The 16,177-nt window shown below is 44.7% G+C and overlaps 2 protein-coding genes across 3 annotated transcripts; both read left to right on the forward strand.

Annotated features, from left to right (window-relative positions):
* The first annotated feature begins 252 nt into the window (after nt 1-252).
* On the forward strand, nt 253-1,738 carry LOC100844737 (phosphoenolpyruvate carboxylase kinase 2). Its single transcript, XM_003580094.4, has 2 exons — nt 253-1,141; nt 1,363-1,738. Exons 1-2 carry the CDS (start codon nt 325-327, stop codon nt 1,416-1,418), a joined length of 873 nt encoding a protein of 290 aa, XP_003580142.1. The 5' UTR covers nt 253-324; the 3' UTR covers nt 1,419-1,738.
* Nucleotides 1,739-9,755: 8,017 nt separating this feature from the next.
* LOC100821575 (wall-associated receptor kinase 1) lies at nt 9,756-15,139 on the forward strand. Of its 2 annotated transcripts, XM_024456371.1 has the most exons (5): nt 9,756-10,170; nt 11,249-11,523; nt 12,331-13,225; nt 13,344-13,481; nt 13,719-15,139. In XM_024456371.1, the coding sequence occupies exons 3-5, from the start codon at nt 12,340-12,342 to the stop codon at nt 14,918-14,920; spliced, it is 2,226 nt and encodes a 741-aa protein (XP_024312139.1). In that variant the 5' UTR covers nt 9,756-10,170; nt 11,249-11,523; nt 12,331-12,339; the 3' UTR covers nt 14,921-15,139. The 2 variants fall into 2 exon arrangements, with proteins under 2 accessions (XP_024312139.1, XP_010240140.1); XM_010241838.3 differs by lacking the exon at nt 11,249-11,523.
* Nucleotides 15,140-16,177: the final 1,038 nt, after the last annotated feature.

Raw genomic sequence — 16,177 nt, forward strand, 5'->3', positions numbered from 1 at the left:
GAATGTGAAAGCAATATTTTTTTACCCGCACATGAGTTTGTAAATCCGTAACAAGCCACGATCACTGCAATAAGAGTAACAGCAGGGTACGAGTGTACAACGGAAGGTTCAGTAGTGCATCCAAAATACGGAGTACTAGAAGCGCTGGAAGTGTGGGCAAAATCGGAATAGCGGTGAAGAGTCGAGCCCGGGCACCGGTACAGTAGGATCCGAATATTCGGCGGTAGCCCGAATTTCCGGCGCTCGTTAAATAGGCGACCACCTCTTGAGGATCAACTATCCCGGGAAAAAACACCGTGAGATAAAAAAAAAACAGATCTGCCTATGAGTGAGGAACTCAAGCGAGACTACGAGATCGGCGAGGAGATTGGCCGCGGCCGCTTCGGCGTCGTCCACCGCTGCGCCTCCCGCTCCACGGGCGACCTCTACGCCGTCAAGTCGGTGGACCGGTCGCGCCTCTCCGACGACCTGGACCGCGGGCTCGCCGAGCTGGAGCCCAAGCTGGCGCAGCTCGCCGCCGCGGGGAACCCCGGCGTCGTGCAGGTGCACGCGGTCTACGAGGACGAGTCGTGGACGCACATGGTCATGGACCTCTGCGAGGGCCCGGACCTCCTCGACTGGGTCCGCCTCCGCCAGGGCGCGCCCGTGCCGGAGCCCGAGGCGGCCGCCGTGGCCCTGCAGATCGCCGAGGCGCTCGCCATCTGCCACCGCCGCGGGGTCGCGCATCGCGACGTCAAGCCGGACAATGTCCTCCTCGACTCCGGCTACGAAGGGGGGTCGCCCGCGCCCCTGCGCGCGCGGCTCGCGGACTTCGGGTCCGCGGCGTGGGTCGGCGGCGGGGGCAGCGCGCAGGGGCTCGTGGGCACGCCGCACTACGTGGCGCCCGAGGTGGTGGCCGGGGGCGAGTACGGGGAGAAGGCGGACGTGTGGAGCGCCGGGGTCGTCCTGTACGTGCTCCTCAGCGGCGGCGCGCTGCCCTTCAGCGGCGAGACGGCGTCCGACGTCTTCGCGGCCGTGCTGCGGGGCGGCCCGAGGTTCTCGCCGAGGCTGTTCGCCGGGGTGTCGCCGCTGGCCAAGGACCTCATGAGGCGGATGATGTGCCGCGACGTCTCCAGAAGGTTCTCCGCCGAGCAAGTCCTCGGTAAGCGCCCCGCCCGTACACGTCGGATTCTCTCTATACATTTACGTCGGTGGATCTTTTGTTTAATGCTGCATTTGGAATATTTGAGAAAGAATTTCTTCAAAAGCGCAAGATTCGTTCTCTTGATGCCTGGATTATCCAAAGAATAATCGAAACACTCTCGTATCGTGTGCTTTATCTGCCCCCTAATAACTCGTCTTGTTTTATTAAATAAAATCCAGGGCATCCGTGGATCTTGAACGGAGGAGGAGCCCGAGAGGCGGTGCAGCCAACCTGAAGAGTCCATATCAGGCCGTGTCGACTGTTCCGTGTAGATGATGTTCTTGTCTAGAAGCCTTTGTATATTCGCGAGTGTGCGAAGCAGTAGAGTGTGTCGACTGTCGAGTACTACCATTGTATTAATCCAGGAGTGCCGAAGAAGAGATCTTTAGGAGCGTGGGAGGTTGTTTCTCTATGCTTTTTTAGCTGCCCTGGGACCTTGGTTAGAGAACGCTCTTGCCTGTTCGGTTTCTATGTGATGTGGATGTAGGATGCTGATGTACATACTAACCCTGTATAAAACCTGAATAAAATGATCTTTCTCCAGATTTTTCTCTACACAACCAGAGTATATTGCCTAAATGGTCGAGTGAATTAACATTAGTACTCTAGCCAAGTGGCATCTTGGTAGTCTTAAACAACATGGATCAGTAAATATACGGCCAAGGCAGCGTCAGACGCCCGCTCCAACTGTTGTCATGTTGTGCGTGTACGAATTAAGATGCATACGTGATATTATCGACTATTTGCGTTTTCTTTTTGACGCGATATCTAACTGACGGCTCTGTTCATTTTACCTCGCAATGAACCTTCTTTCTTTGAGGGCGACTTCTACCTTTTTGGCACCCGTGTCCCGTGGCGTATTTCAGCAGTCCTCTTCTTCACTGTACTTTTTAGAAAGAGTGAACCGCCGGTACAATTACAAGCTTTTGCTTTGTTCGCAAGGTTGGAAGCCGGGTGGATTGGAAGTTTGAAACATATAACAACGAAAAGTTTGTTGTTTTCTGTATGCTACAACTTCGACAGTTTTGTCACATCTAGTTAAGTTGCAACTTAGTAGCGTGGCCATGTTTGGAACAAGAGGACTGGATGGATGACCCACGCCTTATCCATACGGCACGAGCTACTTACCATATAAAAAATTCATCCACGACTGGTATTTTAAAACGGCAAATCCATTCATCTATGTGCCTCTTTGATTCAAAGGATTTCTATAGGGATCTTGGAGGATTGAATCTTTACGATTTTTTCTACAATCGTATTTATTTCCACTACATTTCATTATATAAAAAATTCATCCATGACTCCAACCTTTTGTTAAGTTTTCTTTGTTCAACCAAACAAACTTTATGCAACCATGATCTTGTAAGGCATTGCAATTCTATATTTTTTCTATTCTTGTATTTTTCATATCATCCGAATCAAAGAGGTCTTAAATGGCTTTATTGGATAGATGAATTAATAAGATAGCCCGGCGACCTGAATGCAACGAAACAAATTGCTCAACTGCATATGTACGTTGATTGTCGTGTGGCTCGTGTGACGCACGGGAAGGAATCGAAGACTACACTGTATCGCAGAGCACAACTCCCTTTCCACTGTATACATACCGATGATTCTATTTGCGCTCCTATAAGAAATGCATGACACGAGATAAGAACAAGCAGATGAACCCATAGTGTAGCTAGCTAGCGATGCCCCTTGCTTTCTTCTTTATATTGGCATTTTTGTGATTATTTTTTGTGGGCCTTAGTTATCAGTTTATCACCCGCCCACTGTCATTGCGATTCTCATTCCCACTTTCCTTTTTCTAACCATTTAAAGATTAAGACGAACCCGGTGCTGTGACTTTGGCGTTTTTGGTAGCACCTTGAACCATTTTATAATTGTGAATTGCGATCGCACGAGGCTTGCGCCCCTACCAGGCACTCGACTACTCAAGTAGCATATCCATGGTTTATCCACTTCCCCGTCTACGGCCAGCCGTACTGGAACCGTGGTACGCAGCTGCTTTTGTCCTCCCTTGCTTGATCAGCAAGCAACCCATCGAATCAGCGCAGAAAGTTGGCAGGGGGAGGAGATTCTGATTCCCTTGGGGTTCCAGGCTCATCACTTTGACTGTATGGTATGGTCGGTTTCACGAGACTGATGAAAGATAGTGCAAGGCAGGAATTAATCTCTGGAGGACTCACCTATTAGGACTCACCGAATAGTTGACGTGATAAGATAAAATCTGGGGCAATATGCTCACAGCAGAGGTGCTATTTACAGCAAGTCTTCTGGGAAACCATGGTTGATCAAATTAATGGATATAACTTAACTCCAATACAGCAACCCTGATAGAAAAAAAAACTAATAATACAGCAAAAGTCTTCTGGAGATACTAGCTAGGGAGCTTTTTGTTCCGCTGCCGCAGAGGATCCAGGCTGAAAAAAAGGCCAACGTAACAACAAACTAGGGAAGGGACATGTCACATGGTGACCCGGTGACAATACAACACACAGCTAGCTCCCCTCCCGTGAGGCGTCGTTGTTGTTGCTAGCTCGGGGAATCTGGGTCCAGGACAAACATTGTTCTTTTTTCGTCCCAGCTCCCAGGACCTACCTTAGTTATCTCAAAGCTCACCTTATCACAATTCACAAGTCGGTCAGTCTAGGGTGGAGGACGGACCACCTGTCATTGTGCACAACGGGCTAGCTAACTTTCATGCATGCAGTGCTTCGGTCGGTCCTTTCACATGGCGGGGACCAAGAAGAGCTTGCAATTAAACGCCAAGTGTACGTATCTGTGCGATGCCGTGATGGCCGCGGCCGCGGGAGCACAGAAGTGGCTTCGGACCAAAACAGCCCCCAACCCCACCACTAGCACGCAAGACCCGGCACGTGACAGAGTCTCCTCATCCCAACTTCTGCGACCGCCGGCTTGCAAGTTGCGCTCCAAGATTCAGTGTTGTTTGTATGTACGTACTGGCCGGGCGTACGAAGATTCAGGTTAGCGGGTAATCCATATCTAATCTACATCATCTACAACATCGCGATCACTCCACAGCTCGCTTTTTGGAAGCGTAGGTATGTGAACTCTACGCACGTACAGGCAGCACGAGAAAATGACGTACATTTGCAGAAGATAAGAGGAGACAACGGCGCTTGCAACATTAATAATATTGTAATGGGATTGTTGGCCTCCTGCCTTTAGATGTTTGTGTGATACGGATATAGAGTACCATATCATCGGCAGACACCTGATATTTTCCCCGTATGAGGTTGACAACGGCCTGCGAGAATTAAAAAACTGAAGGACTGATCCATCTTTTGGCAAAGGCCGCGTCTCGTTCTATTCGGAGAGGGCAAAAGAAGGCCTGGCTGTCCGTCGCAAGCAACAAAGAGAAGTTGTGTATGCCACCACACCTAATAAAGCTGGATTGTCTGTCGATCGAAACCAATTAAGTACAGGTCCGGTGGATGCATCCTCTGATTGATGCTGACCTTTTAGCTTCAACTCGAATTTACTTGTTTCTTCAGCTAGCTAAGAGTTAAAGTAAATCGGCAAAGATAATGTAGTGGTGCATGTTTCCATCCATTCTTTTTTTGTGTGATGTGATCGATGTTTTGGTTTTATTGTAGGGCGAGAGAATGTTCAGTGTGTGAAAAATCACCTGGGCCTGCGTTGCCGTGGCAGTGCTGGAGATGATCCGAGACTGCAGCAGCTTTTGCATGTAGCAAGCGTGAGTTCCACCGCTGCCATCCTTGTCGTCAACGTTGGCTTGCCTGACCCTCCCGTAGCGGACACTCCAAATTTGCAGTAACCAAGCTTAGGTACACCTTGCGGTATTTTGTGCGAATTCACAGAGTGAATCGCACCTTTCGCCCTGGTATTACAGCACAAATCGAGAGAATTTCGCCGTGAATCAGGAATTTTTTCGGTCTTGGCAAAACGTCGAACAGGTGTTGTACAGTGTTTTGGGTGGGATTTTTTTGGCTAAGAATCGAAGGCTCTGATACCATATGCTGCGATACAAGCAGAACCCTTGTGTCATGTAAGAAGATTCAAGCAACACATAGCAGTTTGGGACATGAATGGAGGTAGAATTCCACGGCAGCCGCCGGAGTAGAGAAATACAAGGAGCAGTTCTGTTTTTTTTTTTTAAATAGCAGTTTTTGTTTTGAGGGGAAGAGAATAGCAATTCTGTTTTTTTTTTTACAGCAAACTCTACCCGACTTTATATAACAAGGAAAACAAACACATACAAATACGCCAAAGGAAGGATACGGAAGGAACTGCAGCCTCCACCAAGAAACAGAGTAGCCCCAAAAAACTAAAAATATGACTAAAACCAAAGTCTTCTTTGCAACTTCCAACACCACTGAAATCTAATCCCCTCCGCTGTTGCCAGAGTCGTCGGCAGAGGAACGAGCTCTCGTAGGCCACGCACTAGGCACCGGAGAAGTCCCTCGCTCAAAAGCTTTCTTGAACCGCAGTAGACACCTACTCCAATGAGTAGGATGAACTCCTCTCAAACGCATCGGCTGGAGACGTCCTCCGAACCTTTCCAGCACCGGATCCGGGGATGAAGCCAGACCGCCCTTCAGCAAGCGGCCAGATCCACGAGCCACCACCACGAAATCAAGGCAGCAAACGCATCCATCTTCTTCCCCGGGCAGCATGCTGTTGCCCGCGCATAAAGCCACAGACGAACATTGAGACACTCCAAAACCAGGGTGCCAAGGAGCAAAACACACAGATCCTGACCACCCCGCCCTCACCAGCCCGCCAACGCCGCCGGAGTTGAAGACGCTAGCACGAGGAAGGAGCCGGAGGGACTTATTCCAAGACAACAGCGTCATCCTCGCCTCACCGTCGCCGCCGGAAAACAAACTAGAAAAAGAAATTAGAACCGAAAACACCAACCGGACGGAAGACCGGGCTCCCCCCACCTGCCGGCGCCAAAACGACGCACAGAGGTGAGGGAGAACCGCGGCCTCGCCGCTAACGGGCACTAACTCCCCTCCGTCTGGGTTTCTGCGGGCGTTGGTGCTAGGGGAGGAGCGAGACGGGGATGTTGTGCTTGGTTTTAGTTGGTAGTTAATCAGTTCTGTTGTTAAGTCTGCATGAATAGGGCTCAGCCCTACGCACACAAAAGAAGACCAGTGTCTCTACACACTGGACTCGCCAGCCCACGGCCCAAAGGATAAGTCGGCCCAACTCTGTAGCACTGGCTCCAGTGGCTGGTCCATGCGGGTGCTGGTCGAGCCGGAGAGGATCCGGTGTAGTGCTCCTCCTGGCCTCCGGGGTCGTGAAGCGAGAGGCTTGAGCTGCGGTTGTTCGGCTTGTTCATGCGGATGGAGGGCGCTTAGCTCCCCGTCGATGTCGTGGTTCTTCGTGCTGGAGCTGCGGGCGGAGAGGAGGATCAGCGGGCTTTGCAAGCGCTCGCTGGCCCAGGACGACATGTCTTCTTCCCCTACGAAATGGATCTCTCCTTTTGGCGCCCCAGCTTCACTCGTCAACCGGACTAGTTTCTTCCGTTGCCTTCGCTCAAAAAAAAAAAAGTTTCTTCCGTTGCCTCGTGTTGACTTGAACCATGCATCTCTCTCCTGCACAATGATCATGGCTCCGAAGGTGGGTAAGCTTACACTAGTTTCTTCTGTTGCCTCGTGTTGTACACCATGCATCTCTCTTGCAGACAAAAAGTGTGTCAACGGGTAATATGTTGTCATCCGTAGAGTTTTTAGGTGGACCTATCCCACTACGAGAGAACATATTCACCAATACCAACTACTAAATGTCGTAGTTGGTTATGTCTCGTTATTTCTAAGTACTTAGTGTTGAGAAATAATAATGCATACTTAGAATATTTTGAAATACTATGGATAATTAGATGTGTTGAGGAATAGAGAAGATTCTAGAATATTTTGGATTATTGGAAGAGAAGATATTTGCAAGGAGCCTTCTAGTGAACATGAGAATATTGGAATATTCTAGAAGGCTTAAGAGGTTACTTGAAGAGATTGCTATTTACCATGGAAGATCCTAGGGTAAGTTTCAAGAATAAATGAGAATTCTCTACAACTAAGTACTTGTAGAGTATTTTAGAAAATTGTACTTGAATGTTTAGGATGTACCACATGGTATTGTGTACAACAATAAATAGGGGTGATCCCTCACCCCATGAGTTGTACCACAATCACCACAAGTAGTGTAGCACTAAGAACCACATAAAAAAAAGTGACATACCATGAAGGAGTAGTATGGTTGTGCAGTAATAGGGTAGCCACTAAAGGAGCGTTGTACCAATACTGTGAGAGTAAATAAAGTTTTGAGTACCTTCCTAATAAGAGTGATATCTCAAGTAGTGTAAGTGTGCAAAGGTACTCAAGGATGGGTGTTAGGGCCACCGCCAAAAATCTCTACACCTTCTGTTTAGTCACGTTTATTCAATTATTATTCTATACCCTTATACTATAAAACAAATGAGGGAAAACAAAAACGCTATACATACAAAAGAGAATAGAAGATAAGAGGAAAAATAATATTTATTTTGCAAAATAAAAAAATATAATACTCAGTATTCCTCATAATAGATATACTTAATTATATGATAAGAATTTAAAGATATTTTTCAAATAGATAGAAATAGTAAATTTGAATTGAGACACCTCTTCTATGATGAATTTCAACTTACCTTCGGTCTTCGTGCCTTTAGTAGGTTTAGTATTTCCGGCAATTGCAATGGCTTCTTTATTTCTTTATGTGCAGAAAAATAAGATTGTCTATTATGTTTTTCTAGTGTAAGTAATACAATATAGTATGTGCTCTTTCTACACACAAATGAAAAACAACTATGGATGCGGATGTACGCTACAAGCAATCTGGACCTATTAGTTTTCAATTAAATATATGTAACTCCATAATCATAGGGTAATTATATGTCATAGATTTATATTCTTTTTTTATTTCAGTGACTGCTGAAGTAAATTCTCCGAGGCTGTTGTGCCTGCTTGAGGGGGTTTTAAGGACCGCTATATGTGTCTATTACGTATCTACTGTTGAAATGATTTTGCAGGATATGTTGTTTTTCACTTGTGTCGGCTACGCATCTGGAAAAACTCTAGTGATCATAAAGAAACAGATTACGTGGAGTGACTCATTACTTCAATTGGTAATTCTAGTACAAGGCAAGTGACAAATATCACACATGAATTAAACTGTTGTACCGATCTCTGTAAACTGTTACTCAGTACTATGTTTATTTTTTCTTCGGGTGGGGGGGGGGGGGCGATTACAATTGACTATGATTGCCATCGTGGATCTGAATCATTTGTCCTATCACGGGCTCGTTTCTCCTATGAGGGATGTTTGGGCATCACTGTAATCTCTCTTTTTCCCGTGCTATTAGATTGAACATATAATTTATTGTTTATTGAAAAAATATGTCTTACATGTATTTTCAGTGAAATCTAGCAATCAGTGTCCCGTTAATTTTACTCAGAAGAAACTGGAGGAGTGCACATGCACTATGCCTGAGCTAGATGGGTTGTCAAAAACGTGAAGCCAAGGCACGGGCTGAAGCTAATGCGTGGCAGCAGGAGCTGTGGGATGCCTGATGGCAACTGTTCTTATGCCGTGATCAATGGTTATCTTGTCTCCTGTCATCAACTTTTTATCTAGGCTTTTAAACTGTATGTATCCTCTCGGTTACGCACCCAAGCTCCACATGTCGTAAGTAGCTAAGATTTTTCTCTCCTGCACATTCGGTACGGCACCTATCTTGATTACTCTCTACACATAAGATGAAATTTATTTGCAGCTATCCAGTGTGCTATATGTTACGACCTATAAATGTTGATAGATTTTTCTAAAAATTCCGTCAAACCAGCAGGAACTCGTGGACCCGCCTCATTAGAAACAGGCTTAGACGCTAGCAAGCGATGGTTCTGCTAATCCGGTGGGTTTTTGTAACTAAAACGAAAACCGGTACCTATTTGAAACCCTAACCCATAATGTGGTTGTTTTCTGTAATTTACTCCACAATGAAATGTGTCTACAACTCTACATAAAAAAAACCGAATGCATAAAAAATTGCGACACTTATCTATGACGTAGAGGAAGTAATTTTTTTTGTGCGTGGGAGGACCCCGGCACAGAGACGATTTTTCATCCGATGCACTTACGACACCAACTAATCGCCGTAGATTAAATTCTTACGTAAACAACGAACGATGGGATGACAGATTCACAGTGTCGTACACATGTCAGTATATGAAACGTCGTACGCAAAGCTATTCTCTTTTGTTAATGTAGGACCTAACCACCCCGCAAAAAAAAATGTTGACGTAAGCAGGCTCACAATCTTGCAAGTAAAAGAAACCAAGAAACTGGAACCGAAGGAGCCAAGACCGAAACATTGATACAAAAAAAATTGAGTTCTGAAGAACCGAAGTTTTTGGGTCAGTTTCGTTACTGTGCTCGTTTTGTTTTTTTGCTCGGTTAAACGAAAACCCCGAGCAATGTTACAAAGGCCCACCAAAATGAAGCCCAGCCCATCTAGCCTGTACGCTACTGAAACCACCGAAATCCCCACAGCAAACCGCTTGATTCCTCACCTCCCGACGCGCCCCTGACGCGGCTAGCCTCCGTGCTCCGCCGCCCCGCTGCCTCTCATGCTCGGCGTCTCTCCACCCCGGCGGGTGGCAGCCGTGGGTTTCGACGGCTTTCTGTCACTGTATTATTTGCAGAGGTGCAGCCTGCTATCCTGCCTCCGCCTTCCCTTCTCCACCGGCGGCGGCGACGAGCTGCGGGTTACGGCGACCGAACGGGTTGCCGGGCTCCCGTCACCTTCCCGATATCCCGCCTCCCCTTCTCCACCGAAAACAGGCCGACAGCAATGATGCAGCAAGTCTGCGGGTTGGCGGCGACCGAACAGGACAGGGCATCTTCACTAGAGAAACAACGACGGCAACTGAACATCCTGCAAGCTGCAATTGCAACGTACGGTATGTGATATCTTCGTCAGTCCCTGATATATCCTCTTTGAATCATTTGTCTGAATTCTGGAATGATGAATCTGGATTTGGGTGAATTGTTGATGGCGTGCATTTCTTTTTTGTGTTTTTTCGGTCACTTCGGTTAAGAACCGAGAGTCGAACCGAATTTTCAGTGCTCTCTTTTCTACGGTGAACAACCGTTCTCATATTTGAAAAACCGAACCAAAGTGGCATTGTGCATAAACTGAGACTGTGCAGTCAACCGGATCGGTCTACTAGCGGTGGCCCTCTCGCGCCATCCTTGTTAACCTTGCAAGCGGTGCAAGCTATGGCTAGACAGACCTCGGGCAAGTCAGGCTTCGAGAAGCCCGGCAATCAACAACTTTTATCCCGAGCCTGACCCAAAGCCTTAAATAAACGTCATATTCAAGCCCGTCCCGAGGAAATAGCCTGAAGCATGATCCGAAGCACGAAAGCCAAGAAGCTCAAAGTTAACAACAGGGATTTGAGAAAACAATATACATATACAAGTACAACTATACACTACACAGCAACAGATTTTGTAAGAAAACAAAATTTCACAACAACATACAATATACTACTCCCTCCAACCCATATTACTTGTCTCAAATTTTCCCAAATATGGATGTACCTTTGTTTAAAAAGCGTCTAGATACTTGTAATATTTCGACAAGTAATTCCGGCCGGAGGGAGTACTATACTTGACGCTTTGACTAATTGACAGCAGGTCCACAGCTCCACATAGTCACCATAGATAGTACTCCCTCCTATTGTTTGGAAAATACTCATATTGTTTACTTGGTGGTGAAAGAAAATCAACACGTGTAGGCACTAGGGAGAAAATTCATCAACTTGCTGTGGAACCTAGTCAATGAATGGGATTGAATATTCCGGAACCTAAAACTATAGAAGGATTTTGTACATTGCACTTGCATTGACTGAAAACCTGCAGTGTGGATGCGATTTGATTGGTTCCATTGAAGAATTGATCAAGATGATTAGGAGATGTTGTTTTCTCGTGAATTAGTACATGACAAAGACTTGATCCAGAGTCTGCTTTGTTTAGTTTTGCGAGGGAAAGACGAAGTCTGCTATGTGCCCAACCCATGTTGCTGTTGTTTGACCTGTTCCCGACGCAACATTGGAAACAAGAGCTCTCCCTCCACTTGTGCATACATATATATACATGCGTGGTGTGGCTGCTCTTAAGAAAACAACTAACGAAGAAGTCTCTAAAGGCCTTGTGCTCTGGTGTCTTTGGAAAGATAGATCCCTGGAGCAAGAAAAAGCAAATCTTCCGATATACTTCTTCTATTTGAACTGAACCCCTCGTTATTTCAGGTGAATTTTATGTAGTGACATATTTCCTAGATTTTGTCTTTTATCAGCTTTCATTTTGTTTTTCCCGTATACCTGACGGTTACCAATCCTTATTTTCTCCCAACACTCTGAAATGCTGAGGCCTGCTAGCTGCCAATAGGCAATAGCTATCCAAACATAACTACGGCACACTTGTGTTGCTGGAGGCAGAGTTAAGTTGTTCACAGAACAAGTTTTAACTACAACCTACATAGGTGAATTTGTTCTTTGACAGCAAATCCTGCTTTTGTTAAGCATGCTAGGGACAAATTTTTCTTTGTATTGTACATTTTGGAGAAATTTTGAAGGAACAGAACCTTGTTGCCCTTTGGAGCAAATGAATGAATTTGTGGGAACCTTATGAAATTCTTATGGAATAATCAATCTTTTGGGATTTTGGAGGGATTCTAACATGACTTTGGGTCTCATGGAAAAACTCAGTTCTGTATTGCATGGATCTTCTCTCCCTTGAGGTTCATTTGGAATATCCGAATTATAGCCAGTTTTACAAAAAAAGTGTTTTTTTGTATGAATAATTCTGAACTGTTTTTTTATTTTATTGCTCGCATTTTTAGAATCATTTGCTTCAAAGAGAACTCGACTAAATCAAATATAATACTTGTTTTGTATGCTAAGCTGACATACGTATGCACAAATATTTATCCCTAATTTTAAAGCACAAAGGCACCTGCCGGCCTAGCTAAGGTGTCATTAACTGTTGTACAGATTAAGTATTTTTGAAGCAGGCTGCCGTTTTAGTTGACAGTGTCATGTTTACTTATTCTTCAGCTGAAGAATATGCAAGTGTTCCTGCAGCTCGGCCTCGGCCTTGTACTGCTTGCGGCACAATATGCCAGTGACGGTGCTGTACCTGGTTCCCAATGCCAAAGGCAATGCGGCAAGGTTGATATACCATACCCATTTGGCATCGGCTTGAACTGCTCACTCGCAAGAGCCTTCAACATCAATTGTGAGGTCCAAGATGGTTTCCCCAAGCCATTCCTTGGTGACTTTGAGGTGCTCAGCATTTCCTTGACTCACGGTACGACCCAGGTGCTCAACTACATCGTGGGGTTCTGCTACAACACCTCTACAGGGATCATGGAGTCTTTTGGCCGTTACACGGGGTACGCAGGCAGACCTTCCTCTCCCTACCGGCTCTCCGACCTCCAGAACAGGTTCACTGTCATCGGTTGCAATGCCCTCGCCTTGATATCCGATAACAATGGCTCAGGCTACCAGGGCTTGGGAGTCGCGACGTGCCGTGACCAGTCAGACTTAGTGGATGGATCCTGCTCCGGTATAGGCTGCTCCCAGACTATGATACCAAAGAGGATGTACAACTACGGCACAACTTTCTCGAACTTAGTCAACACAAGTGAAATCTGGGAGTTCAACCGGTGCAGCTATGCTGTGCTGATGGAGGCAGCAACATTCAACTTCAGCACCACGTACATAAACACCACTGGGTTTAATGATACGAATGATGGAAGGGTACCCATGGTCCTTGACTGGGCAATAAGAGATCAGAAATCATGTAATATTGCAACACAGAACAAGACGGGCACTTATGCATGCCTAAGTAGCAACAGCGTATGTGTGGATTCCGTCAATGATGACGGGTACATATGCAACTGTTCTGAGGGTTACAGAGGAAACCCTTATCTTCCAGTTGGATGCCAAGGTACTAAATTGGTTTCAAATTGGATAGCCGTACGCACAAATGCCTAGCTATCAAATTGCACTAACATAGAAGGTTGATTTGTTGGCTGTTCGAAATTCTAATATTTTGTTTTGCTCAGATGTTGACGAATGCAGTAGGAACCCATGTCCTTCAGGCGGTGTTTGCCACAATACAGTTGGGGGATACCTGTGTTCTTGTCGAGCAGGAAGAAAATTGGAAGGCAACACATGCAACCCTGATACTGGCTTAATAATAGGTAATACCCAAATAAATGAGATTACCTAGCAAACCATTACGTTTTATCACATCCTTGTGCCATGTCGAAAATAAAATAATAATAATAATATAAACTCTATAAAACTAACAATGCATGTAGGGTTAGCCAAAGCACCTCTCTGTTGTGTGTGTGAAACATTCTATCTCTGATCTCTCTGTCTCTCTCTCTGTCTCAATCTAACAAATATTTGTCTTGTCTGATGTTGTTATTATGCAGGAGTTACAATGGGATTATTCGGTGTGATGGTTGTCGCCGTGATCATTGTCTTTTGGGGACAAATGATAATCCAAAAGAAAAAGTTCAAAAAAGTTAAGCAGGAGTATTTTCGCCAACATGGAGGCTTGCTTTTGTTTGATAGGATGAAATCCGAGAAAGGTTTGGCTTTTACTGTATTTTCAGAAGCTGAACTCATACATGCCACTAGCAACTTTGATAATAGCAAAATACTTGGAAAAGGAGGCCATGGAACCGTCTATAAAGGGGTAATAAACAACAAGAAGCAAGTTGCAGTTAAAAGATGTGCATTAGTTGATGAAAGGCAAAAGAAAGAATTTGGCCAAGAGATGCTCATTTTGTCCCAAATCAATCACAAGAACATTGTTAAACTCTTGGGTTGTTGCCTTGAGGTGGAAGTTCCAATTCTAGTATATGAATTTGTCCTAAACGGTACACTATTTGAGCTTATCCATGGCAAGAACCAAGCACTGCAAATCTCCTTCAGCACTCTCTTAAGGATTGCTCATGAAGCAGCCGAAGGACTCAGCTTCCTACATTCGTATGCGTCAACCCCAATCATTCATGGTGACGTGAAAACTTCCAACATCCTTCTTGATGAGAACTACATGGCCAAAGTGTCGGACTTTGGAGCGTCCATACTAGCCCCGACTGATAAAGAGCAGTTTGTCACCATGGTTCAAGGTACCTGTGGATACCTTGACCCTGAATACATGCAAACATGTCAGTTAACAGACAAAAGTGACGTGTATAGCTTTGGAGTTATTCTTTTAGAGATACTCACCGGGCAATTGCCACTGAAGCTCGAAGGGTCTGAAACACAAAGAAGCTTGTCATCGGTTTTCCTATCTGCTATGAAGGAGAATAATCTTGATGCAGTGCTGGTGAGCCACGTGAAAGGCCAAGAGAGCATGGAGTTGCTGAGAGGACTTGCTGACCTGGCTAAGAATTGCCTAGATATGTGCGGTGACAACAGGCCTTCGATGAAAGAGGTCGCTGACGAGCTGAACCGATTGAGGAAGCTTTCACTGCATCCTTGGGTTCGGCTCAACGTGGAGACAGATGCAGAAAGCCTTCTTAGTGGAGAATCTACTGGTGGTTATGAAATAGAATTAAGTGGGTATCCTATGGGCGAAAGTGAGAACCAACCCATAAACCCCAGAAGTTCCTACTATGCTAGATGACCAAGACATGTATTCAAGTAAAGCTACTACTTAAGTTATTTAGATACAAATGTTTCTCTAAACCTTCCTCCGTGTGTATTTTTTTTTCTTTTCCTGTTGGCACGGTTGCATGTATTCTATGTGTACATGATCCGGTTGCGTGTATAATTTGTAAATGGAGACGCATCTCTTATACTATTTGGACTATAAATCATAGTATGATAGTTTGATTTGTCTCGATGAATATTTTTTTGATCCAGAAGATAGCCACTGGATTGTTCTACGAGAATGTTTTATTTGTTGCGCTAACATTATTTTTATTTGTTCTACTAATTATATTGAATTGTTCTGTGAACGCTTTTGATTATTTGTGCTTCAAGTTTATGTTCAAATAGAAGACATGAATATTTGTCTTGTCAGTTCTTTCTAGCAAGAGCAGCGAATTGATTTGGTAATTTCTACTTTGTTCTGCTAGCAACCGTTAATTATTTAGATGGGATTTTGTTTACCGAAACTTTAGTTATTCCACTAGCTAGTTATTCATCTGAAATGTTCATTAGTCATTTCCAGTAGTTAAGGAACACGATGGTTCAAAGTTATCATGATTTACGTGCCTTTATAATAAAATACAAAGAATACATATTTGCAAAGAAATTTTCTCAAGTTTCTTTTTTTGGAAGAAGCCCTGAATTTTCCAATCAGGTTAGTTGATTGTTCAAGTTGTTTTTTTGTCTTTTTATGTAGGATGGTTGACTTTTGAAGTGGACATGTGATTCGTAGGTCTGCCCACTCTAATCAATTGCAGCAAAATGATTGCCATTTTCCTGTGCTAATATCTTTCACCACTCGGGGTGCACAGATAACATATCTCGTACTCTTGAGCTTGGGTGCACCCAAGTCCAAAAATCGAATCTAAAATCATGGCAAGCTTAAAAAAATCGATGATACTGTCATAAGATATGTCGAACCATATCACAAATGTTTAATCGAAATTCAAAACACAGTATCCGAAACAGAAAAAAAAACAGGTTCGGTGCTCATAGTAATAGTTAATGGACAAATTCATTTCTTTAGCTTGAACCAGCTACTATTCATGGCTGGCTGGATATATGTTTTCTTTTTTCTTTTAGATAATACACCGGTTATCAGTTGAATCTGGATTTCAAATATCACGAGTTTATGTACATATAAGCACCATTTATATGGGGTGGTAATACTAGCAGGAAATAAAATGGTGCTTATATCACTCTTACACTTCTTTTCCCAGAAATATTTAGA

This window comes from Brachypodium distachyon, chromosome 5 (genome assembly GCF_000005505.3).
Source record: "Brachypodium distachyon strain Bd21 chromosome 5, Brachypodium_distachyon_v3.0, whole genome shotgun sequence".
NCBI classification, from domain to species: domain Eukaryota; kingdom Viridiplantae; phylum Streptophyta; class Magnoliopsida; order Poales; family Poaceae; genus Brachypodium; species Brachypodium distachyon.